The sequence below is a fragment of the Eulemur rufifrons genome, chromosome 3 (genome assembly GCF_041146395.1).
Source record: "Eulemur rufifrons isolate Redbay chromosome 3, OSU_ERuf_1, whole genome shotgun sequence".
Classification (NCBI taxonomy): domain Eukaryota; kingdom Metazoa; phylum Chordata; class Mammalia; order Primates; family Lemuridae; genus Eulemur; species Eulemur rufifrons.
The window spans coordinates 53,790,912-53,814,095 of record NC_090985.1 but is presented as its reverse complement, the minus strand read 5'-3'; the positions used below and the strand labels follow the sequence as shown (position 1 = coordinate 53,814,095).

General features: G+C 35.1%; 1 protein-coding gene across 2 annotated transcripts in view; it reads right to left on the bottom strand.

Moving 5' to 3' along the window:
- Positions 1 to 23,184, bottom strand: part of ANGPT1 (angiopoietin 1) — a 240,105-nt gene that overhangs the window by 69,039 nt on the left and 147,882 nt on the right. For both annotated transcript variants that reach the window (XM_069466099.1, XM_069466100.1), the window contains exon 3: positions 16,020 to 16,141. In XM_069466099.1, the coding sequence (XP_069322200.1) occupies positions 16,020 to 16,141 (122 nt within the window). The remainder of the gene's footprint in view (positions 1 to 16,019; positions 16,142 to 23,184) is intronic.

Sequence of the window (23,184 nt, the reverse complement as noted above, 5' to 3'; positions counted from 1 at the left end):
TAGGCAAGGAAATGAAAATAAGATGAAAGACAATATCTCTAAGGAGTGGGTATGACTCACCATCTTTTAGTATTTTTTCCTGTGCCAATAACCTGTTGCTGTTGGAGAAGTTCATGGTAAAACAAAAACAAAAACGAAAAACAACTTCTCTATTGTCTCTATTGGGTAAAGGTTTCATCGTATCTACTGGTTAAGTGGTTAGTGTATTTGCTGTGCACGTCAAAGGAGGTTTTCTCAGTGCCTATTAATTTTTGGCCTTCAGAACTGAGAATTAACCACACACAGCCAGTGCCTTAGCTCATTCTCAATTTACTTTTTAATTACTTTTTTCCTACTCATGGGGTAATGATCAGATGCAAGATGCCCATAATTTAGAGTCATTAACTTACAAGAAATTTGCCTTTTAAATTCACCGGAATTGTATACTACCAAGAAAGTTTAGCATTAATTGTTAAAAATGACAATCATGTATATATCAAAATATATAGTCATATATACTAGATGAAATATATAGAAAATATATAGTCATATAATACTGTATAAAATTCTGAATTATCACTTTTCCCTGAAATAAGATGAGCATATGCCTTTCAGTTTTCCTAATTAGCAGGTAACATTCTGGTTTGGAAAATATCATGTTATAGTTATAACTTATATTTATTAATTGCTAAATGCTAATCATTGTGTAAAATATAAAATGACACTTTTCTTACCCGAAGGATTTATTTTTAGAGAGAAAACCTCAAATAAAAAAAACAGCAACTATAAGAAACTTCTGTTTCAGACATAATACATTTTTTTCCCCGACCTTTGCATCAACGTTTTTCCACTTTTCACTTTTGCTGTATTCCTTGATCAAGAGAACATACATGGAGAGATGGCTACTATCTGAGATGTCAGTAAAGGAGCTTTGTTTGTTTGTTTTGTTTTGTTTTGTTTTTCAGGGTAATTTGGAAAGAACTGAGAATGGAAAGTTGATCAAAGAAGTTCTGGTGCCAAAGGAAACAATTCTGGACACTGGCTTGTGGAAGAAAAGACCTGCATTTCCTGAGTAAAAGGAATATACATTAGCATGTTGGAAAGAACATTAATTTTCATAATTTGCTAACCAAACTTTAATGTACCATGACTAGCAGTTATGAAAAGACACCAACATAGCCTGTCATCCTATTAATAGAATAGATACCCATGTAGAGTGAAGAAGTAAGAAGCCTGTTCTACATCACAGACATCTCACAAGATTTTGGGAACCCAAGTAACATGCATGACAACTACAAGCAAATTGGAAACATGTTGCATTGTTTTCCAAATGAGAGGTCTTACCAGTTAATTATCTCTTCTATTCATTTTCCTGTCTCATTTCTTCACTTGGAGCTTTCTTAACAACGTCTGTACTCCAGTAATTCTCTATTAACTTTATTTTTTTTTTTTTTTTTTTTTTGCAAAATAAAATGCCTTATTTTAATAAGATGTAGTGATACATATAAAATTGACTTTTAAAAAAGGCTATGCTTACTGTCAAATCCATGTTTTCCTGGAAAAGGTTTTTTTTTTTTTTTTTTTTTTTTTTTTTTTTATTTTTATTTTTATTTTTTGTTTGTTTTTCAGCTCATCAAGGGGGTACAAAAGATCAGGCTATATACATTGCCCATGCCTCCCCATCCCCCCGAGTCTGAGCTTTAGTTGTGTCCATTTCCTAGACAGTGCACATCACTCTCATCATGTAGGTGTGCCCTCCTCCCCTCCCCCCACCCCATCCCCCCCAGAGAGAACTTCAAACGTGTCCATTCCCCAGGCAGTGCGCATCGCACTCATCAAGTAGGTATACACCCATCCCTTCCACCCAGCCCCGACCTCTGTCCAATACCCAATTGGTGTGAATCCCAAATGTGCTCTCAGGGAAACCAGTTTGCTGGTGAGTACATGTGGTGCTTGTTTTTCCATTCTTGGGATACTTCACTTAATAGAATGGGTTCCAGCTCACTCCAGGAGAGCCAAAGAGATGCCATATCGCCATCATTTCTAATAGCTGAGTAATATTCCATGGTATACATATACCACAATTTGCTAATCCATTCATGAATCGATGGGCATTTGGGTTGTTTCCATATCTTTGCGATTGTGAATTGTGCTGCTATAAACATTCGGGTGCAGGTGTCTTTTTTATAGAATGACTTTTGTTCTTCTGGGTAGATGCCCAGTAATGGGATTGCTGGATCGAATGGTAGGTCTACTTGAATCTGTTTAAGGTATCTCCACATTGCTTTCCACAGGGGCTGCACTAGTTTACAGTCCCACCAGCAGTGTATGAGAGTACCTGTCTCTCCACACCCACGCCAACATGTATAGTTTTGGGACTTTTTGATAAAGGCCGTTCTCACTGGAGTTAAGTGATATCTCATTGTGGTTTTGATTTGCATTTCCCTGATGATTAGAGATGTTGAACACTTTTTCATATGTTTGTTAGCCATTTTTATATCTTCTTTTGAAAAATTTCTATTCATGTCCTTTGCCCACTTTTTGATAGGGTTGTTCGATTTTTTCTTACTGATTTTCCTGAGTTCTAAATAGATTCTTGTTATCAGTCCTTTATCTGATGTGTAGTATGCGAAAATTTTTTCCCATTCTGTAGGTTGTCTATTTACTCTTGTGACTGTTTCTTTGGCTGTGCAGAAGCTTTTTAATTTGATCAGGTCCCATTTATTTATTTTTGTTGCTGCTGTGATTGCCTTAGGGGTCTTCCTCATAAATTCTTTGCCTAGGCCAATGTCTGTAAGAGTCTTACCTACGTTTTCTTCTAGAATTCTAATAGTTTCTGACCTAAGGTTTAAGTCTGTTAACCACCGTGATTTGATTTTTGTGAGGGGTGAGAGCTGTGTGTCCTGTTTTAGTCTTCTACATGTGGATATCCAGTTTTCCCAGCACCATTTATTAAATAAGGAATCTTTTCCCCAGAGTATGTTTTTTTCTGCTTTGTCAAAGATTAGATGGCTATATGAGGATGGTTTTATATTTGGATTTTCTGTTCTGTTCCACTGGTCTGTGTCTCGGCACTTGTGCCAGTACCAGGCTGTTTTTAGAACCACAGCCTTGTAGTAAAGTTTGAAGTCTGGCAAATTAATACCTCCCATTTTGTTTTTGTTGTTTAATATTGCTTTTGCTAAACGGGGTCTTCTCTGATTCCATACAAAGCGTAAAATTATTTTTTCTATGTCTGTGAAAAAAGATGTTGGTAATTTAATAGGGATTGCATTGAATCTGTAGATAACTTTGGGCAGTATAGACATTTTAACAATGTTGATTCTACCGATCCATGAGCATGGTATGGTTTTCCACCTATTTACATGTTCTGCAATTTCCTTCCTCAGAGTTTCATAGTTCTCGCTATAGAGGTCCTTTACTTCCTTAGTTAGATATATTCCTAGATATTTTATTTTCTTTGTTGCTATTTTGAAGGGTATTGAGTCCTTAATTTGGTTCTCCGTTTGACTGTTATTGGCGTATATGAATGCCTCTGATTTGTGTGTATTGATTTTGTATCCTGAGACTTTGCTGAATTCATTAATCAATTCCAGGAGTCTCTTGGTTGAAATCTTGGGGTTTTCTAGATATAACATCATATCATCAGCAAAGAGTGAGAGTTTGATCTCTTCTGTCCCTATTTGGACTCCCTTGATTCTGCTCTCTTGCCTGATAGCTCTTGCAAGGACTTCCAATACTATGTTGAAAAGTAATGGGGACAGTGGGCAGCCTTGTCTGGTTCCAGTTCGAAGTGGGAATGCTTTCAGTTTTTCCCCATTCAGTATGATGTTGGCTGTGGGTTTGTCATATATGGCTTGTATCATTTTTAGATAGGCCCCGTCTATGCCTATTTTTTTGAGTGTTCTTATCATAAAAGGGTGTTGAATTTTGTCGAATGCTTTTTCTGCATCTATTGAGAGTATCATATGATCTTTATTTTTGCTTCTATTTATGTGATGAATTACATTTATAGATTTGCGTATGTTAAACCATCCCTGCATCTCTGGGATGAAGCCCACTTGGTCGTGATGGATTATTTTTTTGATAAGCACTTGGATTCGATTTGCTAGAATTTTATTGAGGATTTTTGCATCTATATTCATAAGAGAAATTGGTCTATAGTTCTCTGTTTTAGTTGCATCCTTTCCTGGTTTTGGTATTAGGGTTATGTTGGCTTGGTAAAAAGTGTTGGGGAGAATCCCATCCTTCTCTATATTGGAGAATAGTTTATGTAGGATGGGCACCAGTTCTTCTTTGTAGGTATGGTAGAATTCAGGTGTGAACCCATCTGGTCCAGGGCTTTTCTTTTTGGGAAGGTTTTTTATTGCTGTTTCGATTTCAGATCTAGATATCGGTCTATTTAGGAATTCTACTTCTTCCTGGTTGAGCCTGGGAAGGCTGTGTGTTTCTAGAAATCTTTATGCACACAAATTAGAAAACCTGGAGGAAATGGACAAATTTCTATTAACTTTATTTATTAGGGACATCCTTCATATTAATGATAACTTGTTAGACATCTTCAGGCAAGGCTGATCTCTTCTTGACCCTTCTTTTGACAGCCCTCATCCCTCTGTTTCTTCTCTTCATATTTGGCTTCCAAAAGACTGTGTTCTCTTTTCTTTGATTCTTCTCGGCCATTGGTTATTATCTACTTTGGAAGTCAGCCCTTCCCTGTCATTACTTCCAGTATGGTTTGAATCCAAAACTTACTTGCCAGAAAAATCTATATACTATCTCTACCTACTATCTCATTCTTGTACCAATACAGTTGTGTAGCTTTTTAAAAAACCCTTATCTCCTTTGATTCTTAAAGCAGTATAATGATAAACACCAAGTAGATGTTACAAGACCTCATAGATAGGTAAGAACTGAAGTATCTTGTCCAAAACCATGCATATATTAAGTATCAGAAGCAGGATAAAAAGCCATCTCTTCTAACTTGCTAGATTACAAATCTACCCATGACATCCCACTGCTGTGACAATGGGCATTCCATAGTCTCATCTCTTTGATTTAGAATAATGTAATCTCTACCTATTTCTGCTCATTCATTTTATACCGGGAACCAAGGCATCACCTTGGCACCTCCTTAGTATTTGCTGCTCTCCATCTGTTTATTCTGGGAACTTGTATTTCACAATATTTAAACCTACCCATTTTTCCAAGTATAAAAACAAAATTTCTTTGCCAAACCAGTTTTTAAATGTGGACCGAGATTTTATTAAAGACTACTCTGCCTTAACACCTCTGCCATAACACCTCTGCCATAAATTCAATTTTTTTATTCAACATACTGATCATATTCCATTTTGTCCCTGAAGCCTTTTACTGGTTCTTTAACATTTTCCCTACCCAGGTCAGTTGGGAGTTTCCACCTCAGCTAGATATGGAGACCTCTACATATACAGGTTGATCTGAAGGACAACATTATGGCTCCAGTGTCCTAATGTTAAGTAGGCAAAGTGGTCAGATTTTCCCTGATCACAGTCTTCCAGAACAAATTTAGCTTAAGTTTAAGTGTGTAACACAAATCCTGGATGCTGATTCTAAATTCCAGAGCACTGCTTTCTAGAGTGTATTCAGTATATGTTTTTAAGGCAAAATAAGTGTTCTATTGTTAAGTTTTGGGGAGACCTAGATTAAATCAACGGTTTTTATTAAGATGCACCTTTTAGGATTAGTGTTCCATAGAATAACAATTTACGAAACTGTGCACCTCAATCTATACAAACTGAGCTAAAAATCCAAAGACAGTTTCTCACAGGATTCTCAGTGCTTCCTGTTTCCCATCTTTCTGGAAACACTTTGAGAAGAGACATGCATAGAATTTTGGCACTTAGCTTCTAGTTTGAGGCAGAGGTGCACTGGAATGAAGAATAAAATAAACAAATAACCTAGGCCTTAAACTTTAGTAACAGGTTCTAATTTAGTGTACATAAAGCCCTGTTTAAAGTTTTTGGTTGATTTTTCCCCCCCATTTTACACATTCTGTTTCCTCCAACATATCTTATTGGAAATATCTCAAAGCATTGAGCACATCTTGAAACTTTCACAGAAAAAGCTCTCTTTCAAATTGTTTCCCACAATAGAGTTCTTAACATAGCAGCCAATGAATCCACAGTGGTGACAGTTGCCTAAGTTTTATCTGTGTAAATATAGCTCTTCAATCAAGAAGGAAGATGCTGAAAATATAGAAACCTAATTTTTATCTGTCTGAACCTATTTACATGTTTCAATATTTTTCATTTTTAATATGTATGATGTCAACATGTGTTGCAAATAGGGTTTGTAAAGAGTGATTTCTTCCTCCTTCCCCCATTTAAACAAAGGTATATTTAATTCAGGTTCAATGTATACATTAAGTTTCTAATTTGAGCACACTAAATTTTCTCGCAAAATCCGTAGTCAACTTTGTTAATTCAAATTTGAAGAAGACGACTAAATATTATAATTAAACATTAGGGAATACATTTTTAAAAGCTTGGGGTAAATAATAATAAGCTAAATATACTGCAGAAATCAGTATATTTAAGAAGAAATTAAGTCAGAAATTAAGAAGAAAAAATATTGATATATTTCAGCCATAAAAATATAATACTTTTGAGTAGTACTCCATGGTATACATATACCACATTTTATTAATCCACTCATGTATTGATGGGCACTTGGGTTGTTTCCACATCTTTGCAATTGTGAATTGTGCTGCTATAAACATTCGGGTGCAGATGCACACCATCTAGGGGATGAACACGCTTGAAGGTCTGACTCGGTGGTGGGGGTGGGAAGGGCAATATACGTAACCTAAACTTTTGTGCCCCCATAATATGCTGAAATAAAAAAAAAGGAATGAAGAAAAAGAAAAAAAAAATATTTCTATTAAAAAAAGGTTGAACAATAAATAACAAACTAGAGAAAACATTTGTAACATATGACAGAGTTTTAATATCCATTAAAGAGCTCATACGAGTTAATGAAACAAAGATAAAGAATCTAAGGGAAAAATGATTGTTTGTTAGTTTTTTTTCTCTTTCATCTAAAATTTTCCTTCTTTCTGAGATGCTCTGGCTCTAGGGTTCTAAGAGCAGTTCCTATATTTTGTGGTAATGGATTCCTAGAAAACACATCATAAGCAGATTTTATTTCACTTTTGGAAAAGTGCTATAAAAGAATAATTTTTTTCCAGACTGAGAATTCAGTTTCAAATAAAGCACAGATCTGAATAATATGACAAGTTAATAGAGACAAAGGCCATAATCTCCAGTATCCCTTAAGATCCTTTAGATTGCAGACCTTAAAGGCAGGACTTATGTGTAATTCACCTTTCTCATCACAGTTCTTTACACCTGTCATTTGCTGGTGCTCGGATAACCCTTTGCTAAATGGATCACTTATTTACTTATTTAAACGATGTAATTATTTAAAATTCTTCTCTAATTATTCAACTGATAGATTACATTCAATAAAGATGTTTTTAGAACATAAAAAAAGCAAATGAGAAACATGCATGAAAAGGCTAGTCACAGAAAAAGAAATGCAAATCGTCAATAAATATGAAAATATGCACAACTTAACCTCTCAAGCAGCCAAGATTAATAGGATAGCTACCAAGGTTTTGAGAAATTAGAAAGCCCAGTAACACTTGGAGAGAATGTAAAATTTAGAGATAACTTGTCAACATATATAAAAAATTTTAAATAATCACATCAACTCTAATTCTAATAAATTATATATTTGTTAATATAAACAATAATCATAGTAAATTATAAATTATAATGCATTTATAAAAATGGATTGCTACCCATTCTTTAAAATGAATGAGGTATATCTGTATATAGTTATCTGAAAGATATTCATGATAAATTATTATAAATAGTAGAAAAAAATTCCCAGCATTTAAAATAATCTATATACATACACATACATCATATAAATACATACTTGTACATATGTGCAATTATGTATGGAGATGTGTCTGTGTAAACACAGACATACACACTCTCAATACATATGTACATTTTATCATATTTATAGACAAAGTCTGGAAGAGTAAGCAGCAAACTGTTAATCTGTTAATGATGATACTCTACAAGCAGAGGGTGGAAGGTGTATGCAATTAGGGCAGCTTTGACATGCAGTTGTACACACATGTATATAATTTAATGTCTACATCAAGTTTGTCTCACTTTTTAAAATTTTTCAGAGAAGTGTGGTAAACAGCCATGGGTCTAGAGTAGAAATTAAAAAGTTGGGCTGAATTAGTGAACTTCAGAGTATAGATTGTTAACCTTGAGTAATGGGTTTTTGAGAATGAAGAATAGTGATGTAAACACTACTTCTATTTCATTTATGTTAGGGGCAATTCATGGACTTATAATATTTAATATAAACTATATAATTTGTGTTTTCCACTAAAAGTATTTTTGCTAGTTGTGTGTATGTACGTTTATGTGTGTATAAATGGCATTTGTGGGGTTGCAGCTCCTGGGACATTTGCCAGTTAATTACTTATTCAACATCCAAAAAGCATTTAATACTAAATGTGCTAAGTGTAGAGAATTGTGCCCAGGAGCAAGAAGACAATGATAAATAAAACACAGTCCCTGCTGATCCAGAAGGCCACAGCCTGACAGTATAAATATAGATAAATAAACACACATACACACAAGGACATATATATTATAATGCGATGGGATACATGAAATAATGGGGAAAAACAGGTACGGTGCTATCACATAACTTGTAATGAGCAAATCTATCTAGTAGAGTCAGAGAAGGGCTCCTTGAGCAGCTGACATAGACAATGAATTTTCAAGAATGAACAGAAATTTGTCAGTTGAATAAGGGATGTCAGGTATACAAGACAAGGCAAACATCAAACACGTCTGAAATAACAGTGTGATACCAACAACTAACATTATTAAACGTTACTATGCATGCCAGGTACTATTCTCAGTGCTTTGTAGGCATTAACTCAATTAGTTTTCACATTACCTCCATATAGTAGTATTATCATCATCCCTGTGTTGCAAATTAGGAAACCAAAGCACAGAGAGTTTACATAACTTGCTCAAAGTCACACAAATAATATGTGACAGCAGATTATATCAGGGATCAAGGGAAAAGGAAACTCAGGCAGTCTGGCCTCAGAGCTCATGCTCCTAGCTATTAGGCCGTATCTTCTAAAAAATAAGAAGACTAGAAGTAAGACTGCACAGTTAGAACTATAATGATCATGGACTGTGCTAAAAAACTTGAATTTTCTTCAATAAGGTTTAGAGAATCATTGGGGGGTTGATAGAAAATTAAAAGAGAAAAGTAGTGTGACTTGCATTTTGGAAAGAAGACTTTGGCAGAGCTCTGGGTAACAGGTTTGAGTGGCACAAGGCTTAAGGCACAGAGGTCATTGCAATGGCCTAGACAAGGGCCTTTGACCTAAGACATAATTAGTGTGAATAGAAGGACAGGATGGGTTGGAAAAATATTTAGGAGATGGAATTGATGGCATCTACAGTGATTGGTGGGTTGCTGGGAATTAGGGAAAGGGAAAAATTAAGATACGACCCTTGTATTTCCAGTTTGATTAGGATTCTATTTCACTCCAAGTTCCTAAGGTTATTGTACTTTTAAAGAAAAAAATGCTATATGCCATTAAACTCACTATTTAAAAACTGAAAGGAGAAAAAAGACAATGTTCTACTTAACATCAGAATCTTTAGGTATTCTACCTACAAGGAATAGAATAAAATATAAATTCATGGCCGGGCGCGGTGGCTCACGCCTGTAATCCTAGCACTCTGGGAGGCCGAGGCGGGTGGATCGCTCGAGGTCAGGAGTTCGAGACCAGCCTGAGCAAGAGCGAGACCCCGTCTCTACTAAAAATAGAAAGACATTATATGGACAACTAAAAATCTATATTCCAAAAATTAGCCGGGCATAGTGGCGCATGCCTGTAGTCCCAGCTACTCGGGAGGCTGAGGCAGTAGGATCGTTTAAGCCGAGGAGTCTGAGGTTGCTGTGAGCTAAGCTGACGCCACGGCACTCACTCTAGCCTGGGCAACAAAGTGAGACTCTGTCTCAACAAAAAAAAAAAAAAAAAAAAAAAAAAAAAATATAAATTCAAAAAGACACTTAATTCTGGTCCCTGATATACACAACTAATATAATTCAGCCTATCTAATGCTAGAAGTTAGCAAGGTGTTACTTTAGCAATTTGTAATAAATTTATCAACTGGAGAATAGATTTAATTAAAAAGACTGTGATTTAACTTTTCATTTCTTCGGGTATATTAAGTATTAAAACATCAATACCTATTATACTGTTACAGTACTTTGTTTGTAAGGTATAATTTGGTACCTTGAAATTGCACACGCTTCAATCACTTAAAATTAATTAACTTAATAACTTCCCATAACTCCAGCTAGAAGACAGATGAGGCTTGTCAAATAAGATCAGTGAATTCCCAAGGTAAAATAAATAGTTTATACCTACTCCAATATTAGAAGAAATAAATAATTATCTGTGTAATAATAAGCCAAAAACAACTAGTCTATCCCTTTCTTCAAATTTACGTTTGTTTGTGTTAAGAGAATACCTTGACAATCACATCAATTATACTTGAGGCTGCATCATGTTGGAAAAATAATTTTTATAATAATTAAGGCAGAGAATCATCATGGACTTGAACCCTAATTTTGCCGTTTAGTCATGAGCATATTACTTGACCTCTGTGGGCCTCAGTTTTTCTTATGAGTAAAATGGAAATAATACATTCTTGGAAGGATTGGTTGGAGGATTAGCAGTAGTGGATGTAAAGCACTTGGCACAGATGTTTACCTCATAGTAGATAGCTAGGCAGAGCTAGTATTGCTCAAACTATGTTGGAATGGCCATCACATGTTTAGCTGCATTTCTCTCTGAAGGGCCTCATTGAAGATTTCCCTAATCTTCACTGTGCACATTTAACACAATTATCAAGAAAGCCCACGTGTTCCATCTTTGTATATATGGGGTGGTGATAGACCTTCCTATACACCCTGGTGAGGCAGGAAGATTTCTTCTCGGATATTCTTTTGCCTGGCTGTGCTACCACCTTGAAAAAAGTTGGGGTTAAGTAAGAGATGGGCAGGTGCCCTGTAACCTGGCCAGTTGACCAAACTTTTAGCCTAACAGATTCAGTCTCATATTTGGTTCATCTGAAGGAGATTATATTATGAAATCATTCCTTGTATAACTCTTTTCCACTGTTTTGAACAGAAGCAGTAGGAAACACACTGAGGAAACTAATAAAACTACAATTTCATGTCCCACTTTGTGTTCATACCAATCCCTTTATGAGCAAGGTAAATATTAAGGTTTCCCATTTCCTTGGGTTCTTGGTTGTGTAATTTCAATTAGATGAGAGAATTGTGTATCCCTTACCTCCAAGTGCTGTTTCCTTGAGGTACAAAATAAAATGCAGTTTAGACATTAGGGTAGCATCAAACAAACAAAAAAAATATTTCCTGAAGAAAGCAAACGGAAAGCTTCTTGGAGTCACCCCCCAACAGACTGCTAGGAAAACAAACAGCAGAGAAATGTTGCTAATCCTATTTCTGCTTGTGCTTTTGGCCATTTAGGGGATAAAGAAATGAATCTAATGAGGCCAAAAATCCATTTTCAATCCTACAAGTGATGCATTTAATTTGTCAGGATATAAATCAGCAGGACCTCTCAGCATGTTTGTGTAGTATAATCCTAACCATAAAATATTCCTCCTTGTTCTGCCAAAGAGGTGGTGGACCTTCCTAAGGGCCAGCTCACTGACTTGGCAGCTGAGGCCCCAACATACTCAATGTTGGTAAGTCACACACCCAGACACAACCCCTGACATTCCTTGGGGAGGAAGCAAAGCTTAATTTAGATAATCCCCTTTGCAAAGTGTATTAGTTGATCCAAACCAGACCTGACCAACTAAAGGCATGTTGTTCCTACATTTCAGTGATGCCTCAATGTAGAACTATCTTCTTGTTGCATTTGGAAGATTAAAATTCATATAAGGTATAGGTAAGAATAATCAATAAACTGTTTTTAAAAAATATAAACAGCTTCATGCTTGACATTGACCTTGTATCCACCTGAATGGGGGGAGCACATTTCTTTGTGGCTCTACAAAGTGCTTGGCAGAGTTCTTCTAATTCCACTGCACATGAAAATAAACAATAATAATTAACAGAATAGAAAGTATGCTATGCACCACAAATGGGTATATTTGGTTTGTATTAAAAAAAAAAAAACCCACCTTTAAAAAAATGGTTCGTAATAGAATATGCCTGGTTTAAGAACAATTCAACCAACACTCCATTACATACACTGAACCCTTCCACAAGAAGACAGACAGATAACTGTAGAAATATAGCAATGCCAGGAGGTACAGAAATTGATAGAAAAATACCCCCAGAACCACATGGGAGATAATGCCATACTTGAGGGATCAAGGATCAAAAATGAAATAGGTGTGGGGTAGGAGTATAAGATGCATGTAAGTTTGTGTCAGCATGAGCACAGAAATGAATTTCAAATTATAAGCTAAATTCCTGAATTCATTGTGAGATACCTATATTACTAGAATAAGGAATTGCTATAATCCTGAAAAAATTAACACTATCTGTAAATGGTGTAATTTTTATATGCAAGGAAAACCTGAGATTTCTGTAGAAATTAGAATTTAATAAGGTGAAAAACTGATGAATTTTTATTGCATGAAGACATGTATGTGCATGGGATCAGGAGTCAAATTCGGAGCAGCCCCTTCTACTTGATCCGGAGTGAAGCTCTTTTGAGAGCCTGCACCCTGACTCAGGTCCACTGATGGAATGAAGAGAACAACTTTGAAGGAGAAGAGTAGAAAAATAAAGTAAGATGGTAGGTTTCTTGGAGTACATTAATTCACCATCTAGTCATCCAAAAATATTTATTGAGGATGGACCGTTTACCAGTATAGTTCCTGATATTCAAATCTGGTAATGAATAGATAGAGTGATTTCCTGCTTTCATAGCACTAAATATTTTGTCAATGAGACAGATAATAAGTAACTAGGCAAATATATAAAGAGGTAAATAAGGAATTATGATATAACGTCAGTGATAATTCCTATGAGGATAGTGAAGGGATAGAGAGGAACTGTAAGGCAAAGGAGGAATTCTTTTAAATAAGATGGTTAGAAAAGGTTTTTCTGAGGTAGTGGCATTTGTGAAGTAATGTCAAAAATGAGAAGAAAAAAGCCATATGCCCTTAACTTTATTTCTATTACAGATAAATAAATGATAGAAATAGATGATAGATAACAGATAAGTAGATAATAAAAAGTGATTGAAGAAATTTGCTAGCCATAACTTTCGTTGTCATTCAAAGTATTAGACCATGAAAATACATATCCTCAACATTGATAATTGAAATAAACTCGTATTATTAAAAAAAAATAACATTTCCTAGTGAGAATTCCATAGCAGGACAAAAATTCCAAAATGAACAAAAATTAAGGTAGAAGGGATATATTTTTTTAAAAAGAAGAAAGAAAAAAACAAAACAAAACAATGAGTATGAGAAAGGAAGAAAACAGAAAGAGTGAGACAGGGTATCTGACACTTCAGTGACACTTAACATGACTTCAGGATGCATTTGTTTTTGTGGTTAATAAGACCTTTCAGGCCTCCCAGTTATTTTATGATATCATAACAGCTAAAATGGCAGATATAGACCAAGAAATAATTCAAATATCAATAGGGGAAGAATTAAAGAATGTAAATTCATGCTGCAAACTTTTTAGAAGATAAATCAGATGGTAACATACCTACTGAGAGATGGATTAAAACCACTCTAGGTTATACCTATAAATGAAATATGAAGTTATGAAGAATGATATTAGACGGATATTTTTTGATATAAAAAGGTATCTATTACCAAAGAAAGCAGGCTGCAAAACAACTTTTTGTGAAAAATATATTCATACATAATATGTGCAATGAAACTACGGTTTTTAGTTTTACTTTGTGTCCTTTCTTTTTTTCCTATAATAAATGTATGTTATTTATATAATTAAAAAAATAACCACTCAGAAAAATAAGGTAAAATTGTCATTTTTTTACTTCTTCATGGTTCCTGGAGAAAGTTTTCACAAGTAGCATCTTGAAATATATTACTGTAAATGGGATTCATTTTTACTGACAAAATTAGAGCATGGGGCATGACCTTAAATCAATGGATGACTGAGGTAAAATATACCTGTTGTATACTTGTATATGTCAGACTAATGTGAAACTGCAGTAGGATAAATGGTATTTTTCAATGGGATTTGAATGCTAAAACATTTCATCACACAGCCAGCTCAGAGCCAAGGCCTGTCAAGTTTATTTATAGTTATACAGTTTACCCCATGACATGGTACAAGGATAAATAAATGTAAAACTTAGAAATACAAGTTATAAAGCATAAAGTGACCCCTTCCAGATTCCAAACCAACAGGTTTATCTTCTTCACGCAGAAATTTAATTGTAATTGTTGCCATTAAGGTCTACTTTTAGCAAAAAGTTGAGAAATCCTTGTAGATAATCTGAAGGGGCCTTGTATTATAACAGGAAGAGGAGGACTAGTGGCAAAGAAACCTGGATTACATTCTCAGTTCTGCCACTAGCAAGCTGTGTGCCCTTGGACAGGTCACCCGCCTCCACTGAGTCTCTGTTTCCTCATGTGTAAAGTAAGAGGAGAACTAGCAGTCTTCTTAGGTGCCTTCCTGGTTTGGAATACGAAAGAAACTCTAGTTCCACGATCAATACACTGGTCTTGAACCCAATATAACATTCAAGAACTATAACGTCTTCAAACTTGAAGAAGTATCTTCCAAATACTCAGAAGAAAATGCAATTAAATACAAGATACTTGTCCAACAGAAGTCAGTGTTTTGAACTTTCCATCATTAATATTGATTACTTTAAAATAAAATCTTTCACTGTCCTGGCACTCAAGCTCTCTAAGTTCCATTTCACTTATCTGAGATGATTCACAGTTTGCAAAGCATAATCGTATTGACATCTGTTAAGCTAACTGAAGAGATTTATTACATCTAGAGTAAATGGTTTTAAATGAAAACAAAACAAAACAAAACAAAACTCTTGATAGGCCTTACATGTAAATAATTTTCTGGAAAAAATATAAATTTTGCATTTTTCTAGTGCAAGACATCTGAATTCCAAAAACTTTGTAGCTTTGTAAAAGCTTAACAGTAGGGGTTTGAGTAATAATTCAATAGGCTCAATTCTTTTCTCTATAGTTATATATTTTGATTGTGCCAAAAAATGTAAATATTTTGTGTCACTAAACTCAGTTATGGAATCAAATAATTTTTTGGATATGGTAGGATTTGAACAAGTAAACATTAGAGAAATTAATGTTAAAAGTTATAAAAAGCAAGTGTTTCAAGAGTGTAAGCAAGGGTACTAATCTTATTGTTGTCATACTTAGTGTATTCACCATAAACCTTCCTATCTTTTTGTATTATTTAAGTCAGCTCTATATTTCTTTCTTTTTTTTTTTTTTGAGACAAAGTCTCGCTTTGTTGCCCAGGCTAGAGTGAGTGCCATGGCGTCAGCCTAGCTCACAGCAATCTCAAACTCCTGGGCTCAAGCGATCCTACTGCCTCAGCCTCCTGAGTAGCTGGGACTACAGGCATGTGCCACCAATGTCCGGCTAATTTTTTCTATATATATTTTAGTTGGCCAGATAATTTCTTTCTATTTTTAGTAGAGACGGGGTCTCGCTCTTGCTCAGGCTGGTCTCGAACTCCTGACCTTGAGCGATCCACCCGCCTCGGCCTCCCAGAGTGCTAGGATTACAGGCGTGAGCCACCGCGCCCGGCCTATATTTCTTTTTTTGTAAACCACTTCAACCTCATTGTTTTTAAGAGTTGGCAGAGAGGTAGAGGATATAGATAAGTAAATATTTTTGGAATAAAACAATACTCACCTGTTTTTCTCATGAATCTTTAGAATTTCATTTGTCTGTTGAAGAAGTTGCTTTTCTAGTTTGTATGTTGATAATGAATTCTCTAGCAGTTGTATTTCAAGTCGAGAAGTTTGGTTTAGTACCTGAAGATAAAAGATAAAAACATTTAAAAATTCAATCACAAATCAAAGAGCAGGAAACAATTATTTGGGGCTTTTTATTTCATTTTGTTTTCTTTTAAAAAAATATTCCTTCAAGAATAATCAATCAAATGGTCTACATTCTGCTAATGCTTTACATGACTCTTATATATTATATTGATTTGACATTAAGTTGCAGTTGAACAAGAACATTGTGATTTCAATTTTTGTGTTCTGAAACTCTAGAATATTCTAGTGTGCTAGTTGCTTCATATGTTTTATCTCCAATATCTACAAATGCAATGTATTAGTATAAGGTCTTAGACATTGTGGACAATTACGAATAACTAATAAACATGTAAAATACACCTGCTTTGATCCATCACCTTACAAAAACAGGTAGAAATGTGCAAACTCTTGATATAAGTTTAGACAAATACATTATCACACATCTACTGAACATCTGTCATGTTAGGTCATGCCAGCCCTTCCAGATGTCATAGCATTTACTAGACATGACCACTTGTTGAAGGAGGAATTATTATCATCACTTTACAAATGAGGAAACTGAGGTTCAGAGAGAACTCCAATTTACAAAGGAACCAAGGGAAGATCTGGGTTTCAAACCCAGGTAGTTAATTCTCCTGCTCTACACAGAAAACTAAAACGAGGGAGAGTCAAACCATTCTGGGTCTTAATCTGAGGAGATGAAGTGACTAGGAACCCAGATTACAACAGAGATAGATTGTCATCATCCTTTCAACTCCACTACGCTTATAGAAACTGTCCTTGTAGAAACTGTAAATGCTAAACTCATCTGGAATCATGAAGACTCATGTAGCTAGTTGGGCCTTAATATGACATTAGTCTGTGAGCTGCACGCTCAAACCTACTATTCTCCAGGCAAAAATCCCACACTGGAGTCCTAGAGAAGCCTTCAAACTGGTGTCAATTTCCTGTCCCTGTCCATCTTGTCCCTCCCCTCCCTTCCCTCCTTAAGGGAGATATAAAGGGAAAGGAAGAAGGTAAATTAGTTTTAAAAGCTCCCTACATTATTTGAAAACTTTTATGACTGCCACACCTTTCTTAGAACTACTTATTGAAAGGGACCTGGGAAAATTTCTGCAGAATCAATATCAAACTAAAGGGTCTTCTTCTAAAAAAAAAAAATGACACTATTAGAGCTTTCTTACTTTTCTGTAGCATGTCTAAGTCTAGGATTGTATCAGATGTACATAGAAAGTCTTTTCTAAATATACTGATAGAGGGCTGGGCTTGTGCTACGGAGGTGGCAGGGGAGGGGGATATATCTGAGGGGACAGTGCAGGAACTAGGCTGAGTTAGGAGAGGTGACTGCCTCAGGTGTAGAATTGAAGTGGGGGCCAAAAACTCAGGAATCAAGATAAGTAATATTTTAATGCAACATTTAAAGTGATCAAAATTAATGCAAAAAGATCCATATTGAACAGAACATCATTTTAAAATAAAGACAGGATCTGACCCTGCATATGTACAATTTGGCCTGACTTGGTCTCTCTTGCCTTATCCTTTAATCCTCGCCCTACAAAGAGTGGAGTGGGAGGGAAAGGGGAAGATGGGGCAGAGAATGGTGAGATGGCGCAATTGTACTTTTAAAAAGTTTAAGCTGCTGTGATTCATTTAAACAGCTGTCATAAGAATGGATCTGAAAGCCAGTATAAACTTACTCTACTAATCATATCTTATGTTTTTGGAGTACAGAATATTTTTTAAAATATTGTCCAAATCTGCATCACTTCATTTCAGGAAAAACAGGATTTAAAGAGAGTAGGAGCAGCTCAAAGGAAAAAACTGATAGAGAATATAAACATTAGGAATACATAAGATATAACTTTCAACTATTAAATGTATTTTTGTCCAGGTAAGACTTTTATTTCTTTATTGAGTGACAATTCATAAAATAATGACATAGAGAATAAAACACTTGTACATTTTGGTGACACCTAGAACAGTGGTTGGCACAGAGAAGACAATATTTGTTTATGAATGAGATGTACATTGTCTCACTGAATCATGTATATCATAGGCAGTTAATTAAAATCCATTTTCTCCCTTATTCACCATACTTTCTGATCACACTTCCTGACATTCTCAAATACCAAAATTTTTATTTTATTAATACAAAGGACAGTAAGTTTTCTTTTCCATGACAACTGAGAACAAAATGGAACCATCCAAAATTGAAAATGAAGCTGCCCATATCTAAGTTTAGAGATCACTACAGCTTCTCATTTGTCTTCCTAATTCTACCTTGCCCTACCTCTAGTCCATTTGTCATATGTTTCTTAAAAACATAAAACAGATCATGCCACCTCTTATGTTAAATATGCTAAGGGATTCCATTTGCAATTAGATGAATTTCGAAGTCTTTAGCCTGGCCTGTAAGGGTCCCCACCATCAGATCCCTGCTTACTTCTTGGATCTCACTTCCTGCTGCTCTTCTCCTTGTTTATTATGCTCCAATCATGTAGCCTCCTCTCTGCCACCTAAACATGCCAAATTCGTTTTCAGCTCATGGCCCTTGCACTTGCAGTTTCCTCTGCATGGAATGCCATCCCCTTCCCAGATGCGTGGCTGACAACTTCCCATCACCCAAGTATTGTTCAGAGAGTCCCTTTCTGGCCACATTCTGTACAGTAACTCCCTCCTCACTCTTCATCAGGTTGTCTTTATGCTGTTTTCTTTATAGAATCATCACTATGTCCTGACTGTTCACTCCTTTGCTGTCTTTCTGCTCCTACTAGGATGTCAGTAGCACAGAGGTAGAACCACTCTGTTTGGAGCCCTCTAAACCTACAGACCCCAGCACAGGTCCAGACACTGGGGTGCTAATAGCTATGTGTTGGATGATATGCTGAAGAATAAACAATAAGTTTTACAAAGGTGGATAATGGTCACAAAGAGGGTAACAGGGCCCACATGCCTAGCAAGTAACAGTTCAAATCTAATCAGCATCTGAGCATGGGAGAAAGAGGGGGCCTAATCTAGAAGTCCAGGCTAAATGTCAGTCATATTGGGCTAGTTTTGAGCACAAATGCCAATTCCTTATTTTCTTTACCCATCACTTTGACCTCATTGCTGCTTTATTTCAATTGTTTCCACTGGTGTATTAACATAGGCTTGAAGTTCAAAAGTGAGCAACCAAGAGAATTGCATAGCAAACGATGATAAATTGACCACTTTTTTGCCATGTGTCTATGGAACTTGCTGCTTGCCAATAATAGAAGTGTTCCATTAAAATGACAAGAGACATTTCCTTCTTAGCCTAAACACATCCCACAAGCACATCTTTGAGAAAAAAAGAAAGAAAGAAAAGAAAAAAGGAAGAAAGAAAAAGAGTGAAGAGCATATGGAACAAGCCCCCCAAGGAACAATTTCAAAGATTAAATTTTCCAAAATATGCCACAGAGTAAGAAAGGCATAAAACCTAAAATTGAGGATTTATGGTCTATAAAACTTTAGTTCTGTCTTTAAAAAAATAAACAAACATTTAAAAACAAAAATTATTAGTTTCCCAGAGAAAGTGAGCTAGAAAATTTCACACAGCTCCCCTTTAATGCTTTTAAGAGTGCTTCTGATTATGTTTTAATTAATATTAATGCTAAAAGAAAGATAGAGATTGAGGTGAAATACAAGGACTAAGAAAGAAAATCTCTTTCAATAGCACATTAACTTTGAAATGAGCCCTGTTGGTAGACTTGTGTTTCCTTTTGGTTTAATATTTTTTTCCAGATAAAAAAAGTAACATAAATTATAATCTCTTGGCAATTAAATTTTGAGAGAGTTTTAAAAAAATCACCATTTTGCAAAATCAATAAAGTAATTTATTTGGTTAGTGATGGGCAATGTAACAAAGTTTTACTCTACAGGTTATCTTTTAATTTCCAGGGGAAAAGTGAACCATTGAGATGTAGTGATTTGGAGGCTATAACCCTAATCAAGTTAACAAACAGTATCACTGAGGGTGTGGCAGTCTGGGATGTGTGCCTTTTGATGAGATGCAATAGGAAGTGATCAGTCATTCTATAAAGTACCCTTACCACAATGTTCAACTCAACCCAAACAAGCCGTTAAAATTAACTTCCAGTTAAAGAAACTGCAGGAGATGGAAGAGTACATTAAAGGGCAAAATAAACAAATATTCAGACAAATTCAGAATATGAGACAGTTTATGAAATAATTTACCCAGTTTCTTTAAAATGTCAATCTCAAGGAAAAAAGTGGAAGACTACTCCAAATTAAGAGGGACTATTAAACCTTGAAAAACAAAACTTCTTAAAATTTTTAGTGAAACAGTTGAGAAAATATAAATGTGGAAATTAGATAAATCTCAGGGAATTAATGTTTATCTTAGTTATGATATAATTTATAATTAATACAATATAATTATACATAAATAAGAATTTATATTTATATTACATATAAATACATTTTACTTATAATATATGCATATTATATATTACATATTACAGGTGTATTAAAATAGGCCTGAAGTTCAAAAGTGAGCAACCAAGAGAACTGCATAGCAAATGATGATAGATTGACCACTTTTTTGCCATATGTCTATGGAACTTGCTGTTTGGCAATAATAGAAGTGTTCCATTAAAATGACAAAAGACATTTCCTTCTTAGCCTAAACACATCCCACAAGCACATCTTTGGAAAAATTAGAAAGAAAGAAAAGAAAAATATATAATATTATATGTAATACAATATATATTATAATATATGTATTATTGTAATATAACATGTAAAATTATTACAATATAAATATATTTTATTTATAATATGATAATCTCATTATATATAAACATATATATTTATAATATAGTACTATAATCCTATATTATATTTATTATATAATAATAACCTTATTTGGTTATAGAGTTTGGTAAGATAGTATTTATATTATATATGTAGAAATTAGCTACCAACATAGCTAACGCTCAGTGCAAACAGAATGAAACCCAGGTAGTCTATCTCCAGAGTCTGAATTCTTTCCTACAGACTTATCATGTAACTATAAACAAGCAGCTTCCCTCTGGCTAAAAAGGTAACCCCCTCAGTCTATAACTGCTACCAAAATGTTTTCTTTCATGTCACCATGAAGTCTTCTACTTGTTCCAACTAACGGCATCAGATTCCTCACCACATACACTAAATTAGCACTATGAGTGAGGAAGGTATCCAAATGTTTTATGCTTCTCAGAATGCAGAGAAAATACATTCACTCAGTGTTCTTAGCTGGGTCAGAACATCCTTGCACTAGACTGCTTGTGCTTAAAGTCATATTCTGACCCATCAGCTATTTGTGGGTATATATTACTAGCAGCACACAACCCTCAAGATATTGCCCTTGGGTTTACTGGTATTGGGTTGAAATCTACAGAAATTAAGGGACTAAGGTTAGTTAATTTAATCATTTCACTCACAAATACCTACTATGTACCAAGTCTTGTTCTAAATCCTAATAGAGCAGTGAACAAGAAAAAGACAGATAAAATCCTGCTCCTTAGGAGTTTATATTCTAGTGCAGGAGTTGGTCAGATTTTTCTATAATGAGCCCGACAGTAAACATCTTAGGCGTGGTGGGCTATACGGTCTCTGGTATAACCACTCAACTCTGCCATTGTAGTGAGAAAGCAGCCATAGACAATATATAAATGAATGAGTGTGGTTGTGGTCAATAAAACTTTACTTACAAAAAGAAATGGCTGGTCAAATTTGACCTGTGGACCATAGTTTGCTAAGCCCTCTGCTAGTGGGCTCAGCAAGCACTTTTTGCTTTTATCTAACATTTTTCTTAACTTTGTAAAAAATTAATCATCAGAGTATTTTCATGAATTATCCAGTTAGAGAGTCTGTTTCACCACCATTTCTGTTAAACCAAGGCTAAATGTTGAATATTCAACTATTCCCTCAACAAGTTAAAGCTCCAGTACGTCAACTTTGAGAGTTTTCCTTTGAGAGCAGATATGAGAAGAAACCTGTTTCTGCTTAGAGATTCCTGATCATTGAACAAACCGTTCCTGAATTGTCTTACATTTCTAATTGCGCTATTGAGGTCCAAACAATAGGTGTGATCGTCTGTGACCTCTGAGAAGCAGATGATAAAATGGGATTAGACACGCAGAAAATTTACTAGGGGAAATGCCTCCTCAATTAAACTCACTGAAAATAAAAACTGCTTTATTTTTTGTTGTATTCTACATAGTCGCTATTAAAACACCTTGCATCAAGGAAGTACTCAAAATATATCTTTTTGTACTTGATTAAATTTCATTTCTAACACTAACGTTCCCATGTAAAGCACTGGTAATTGGAAGAAACTTAGGCCCACTGTCTAAGGAACTTTTCCATAGTGAATACATCCAGCAAGTGGCAAGGACAGTACTAGATCCTACAGTTCCATGAGGTGATGTGACTGGCACGTGGTAGAATGGCAAAATAGGTGGTATCATTACTGTCATTAGCAGAGCAGCAACAGCATCCTCACCATTTGTAGAAAGCATTCGGTGGCTCCTATTAGATCCACATTACCTGTTGCTTTATCTGATTCTGTCTTTCCCTCTTCTTGGACCCACTTACTATTCTGCAAACTTAGAGAAAGAAGGGGTATACAGAGGGAGGCAGCATAGAGAGAAGGCCCGTAAAGCATGGAGACTTTGATGCTGGACTGAGTTCAAATTCTCACTTTAACATTCACTAGTTCTTTCAACTGGGGCAAGTTGTTTCACCTCTCTATATTTCAGTTTCCTCATCTTTAAACAAGGGTCGGTAATATCATCTGCCACATAGCATTTATTATTATTAAATATCTAATTTATGTAAAATTGCTTAGAACTGAGCTAAGCACAGATTACTAGAGGTGAACTTTAATGCTATTTGTCTATTAGCTCCTCCAAAACCAAATTTGAGAAAAAAAAATGAGAAATATAATTACATTACAGAAAGGGACATGAATAATCCCTGAAACCAACCCCTTTATATTGCACACTTGGAAAAAG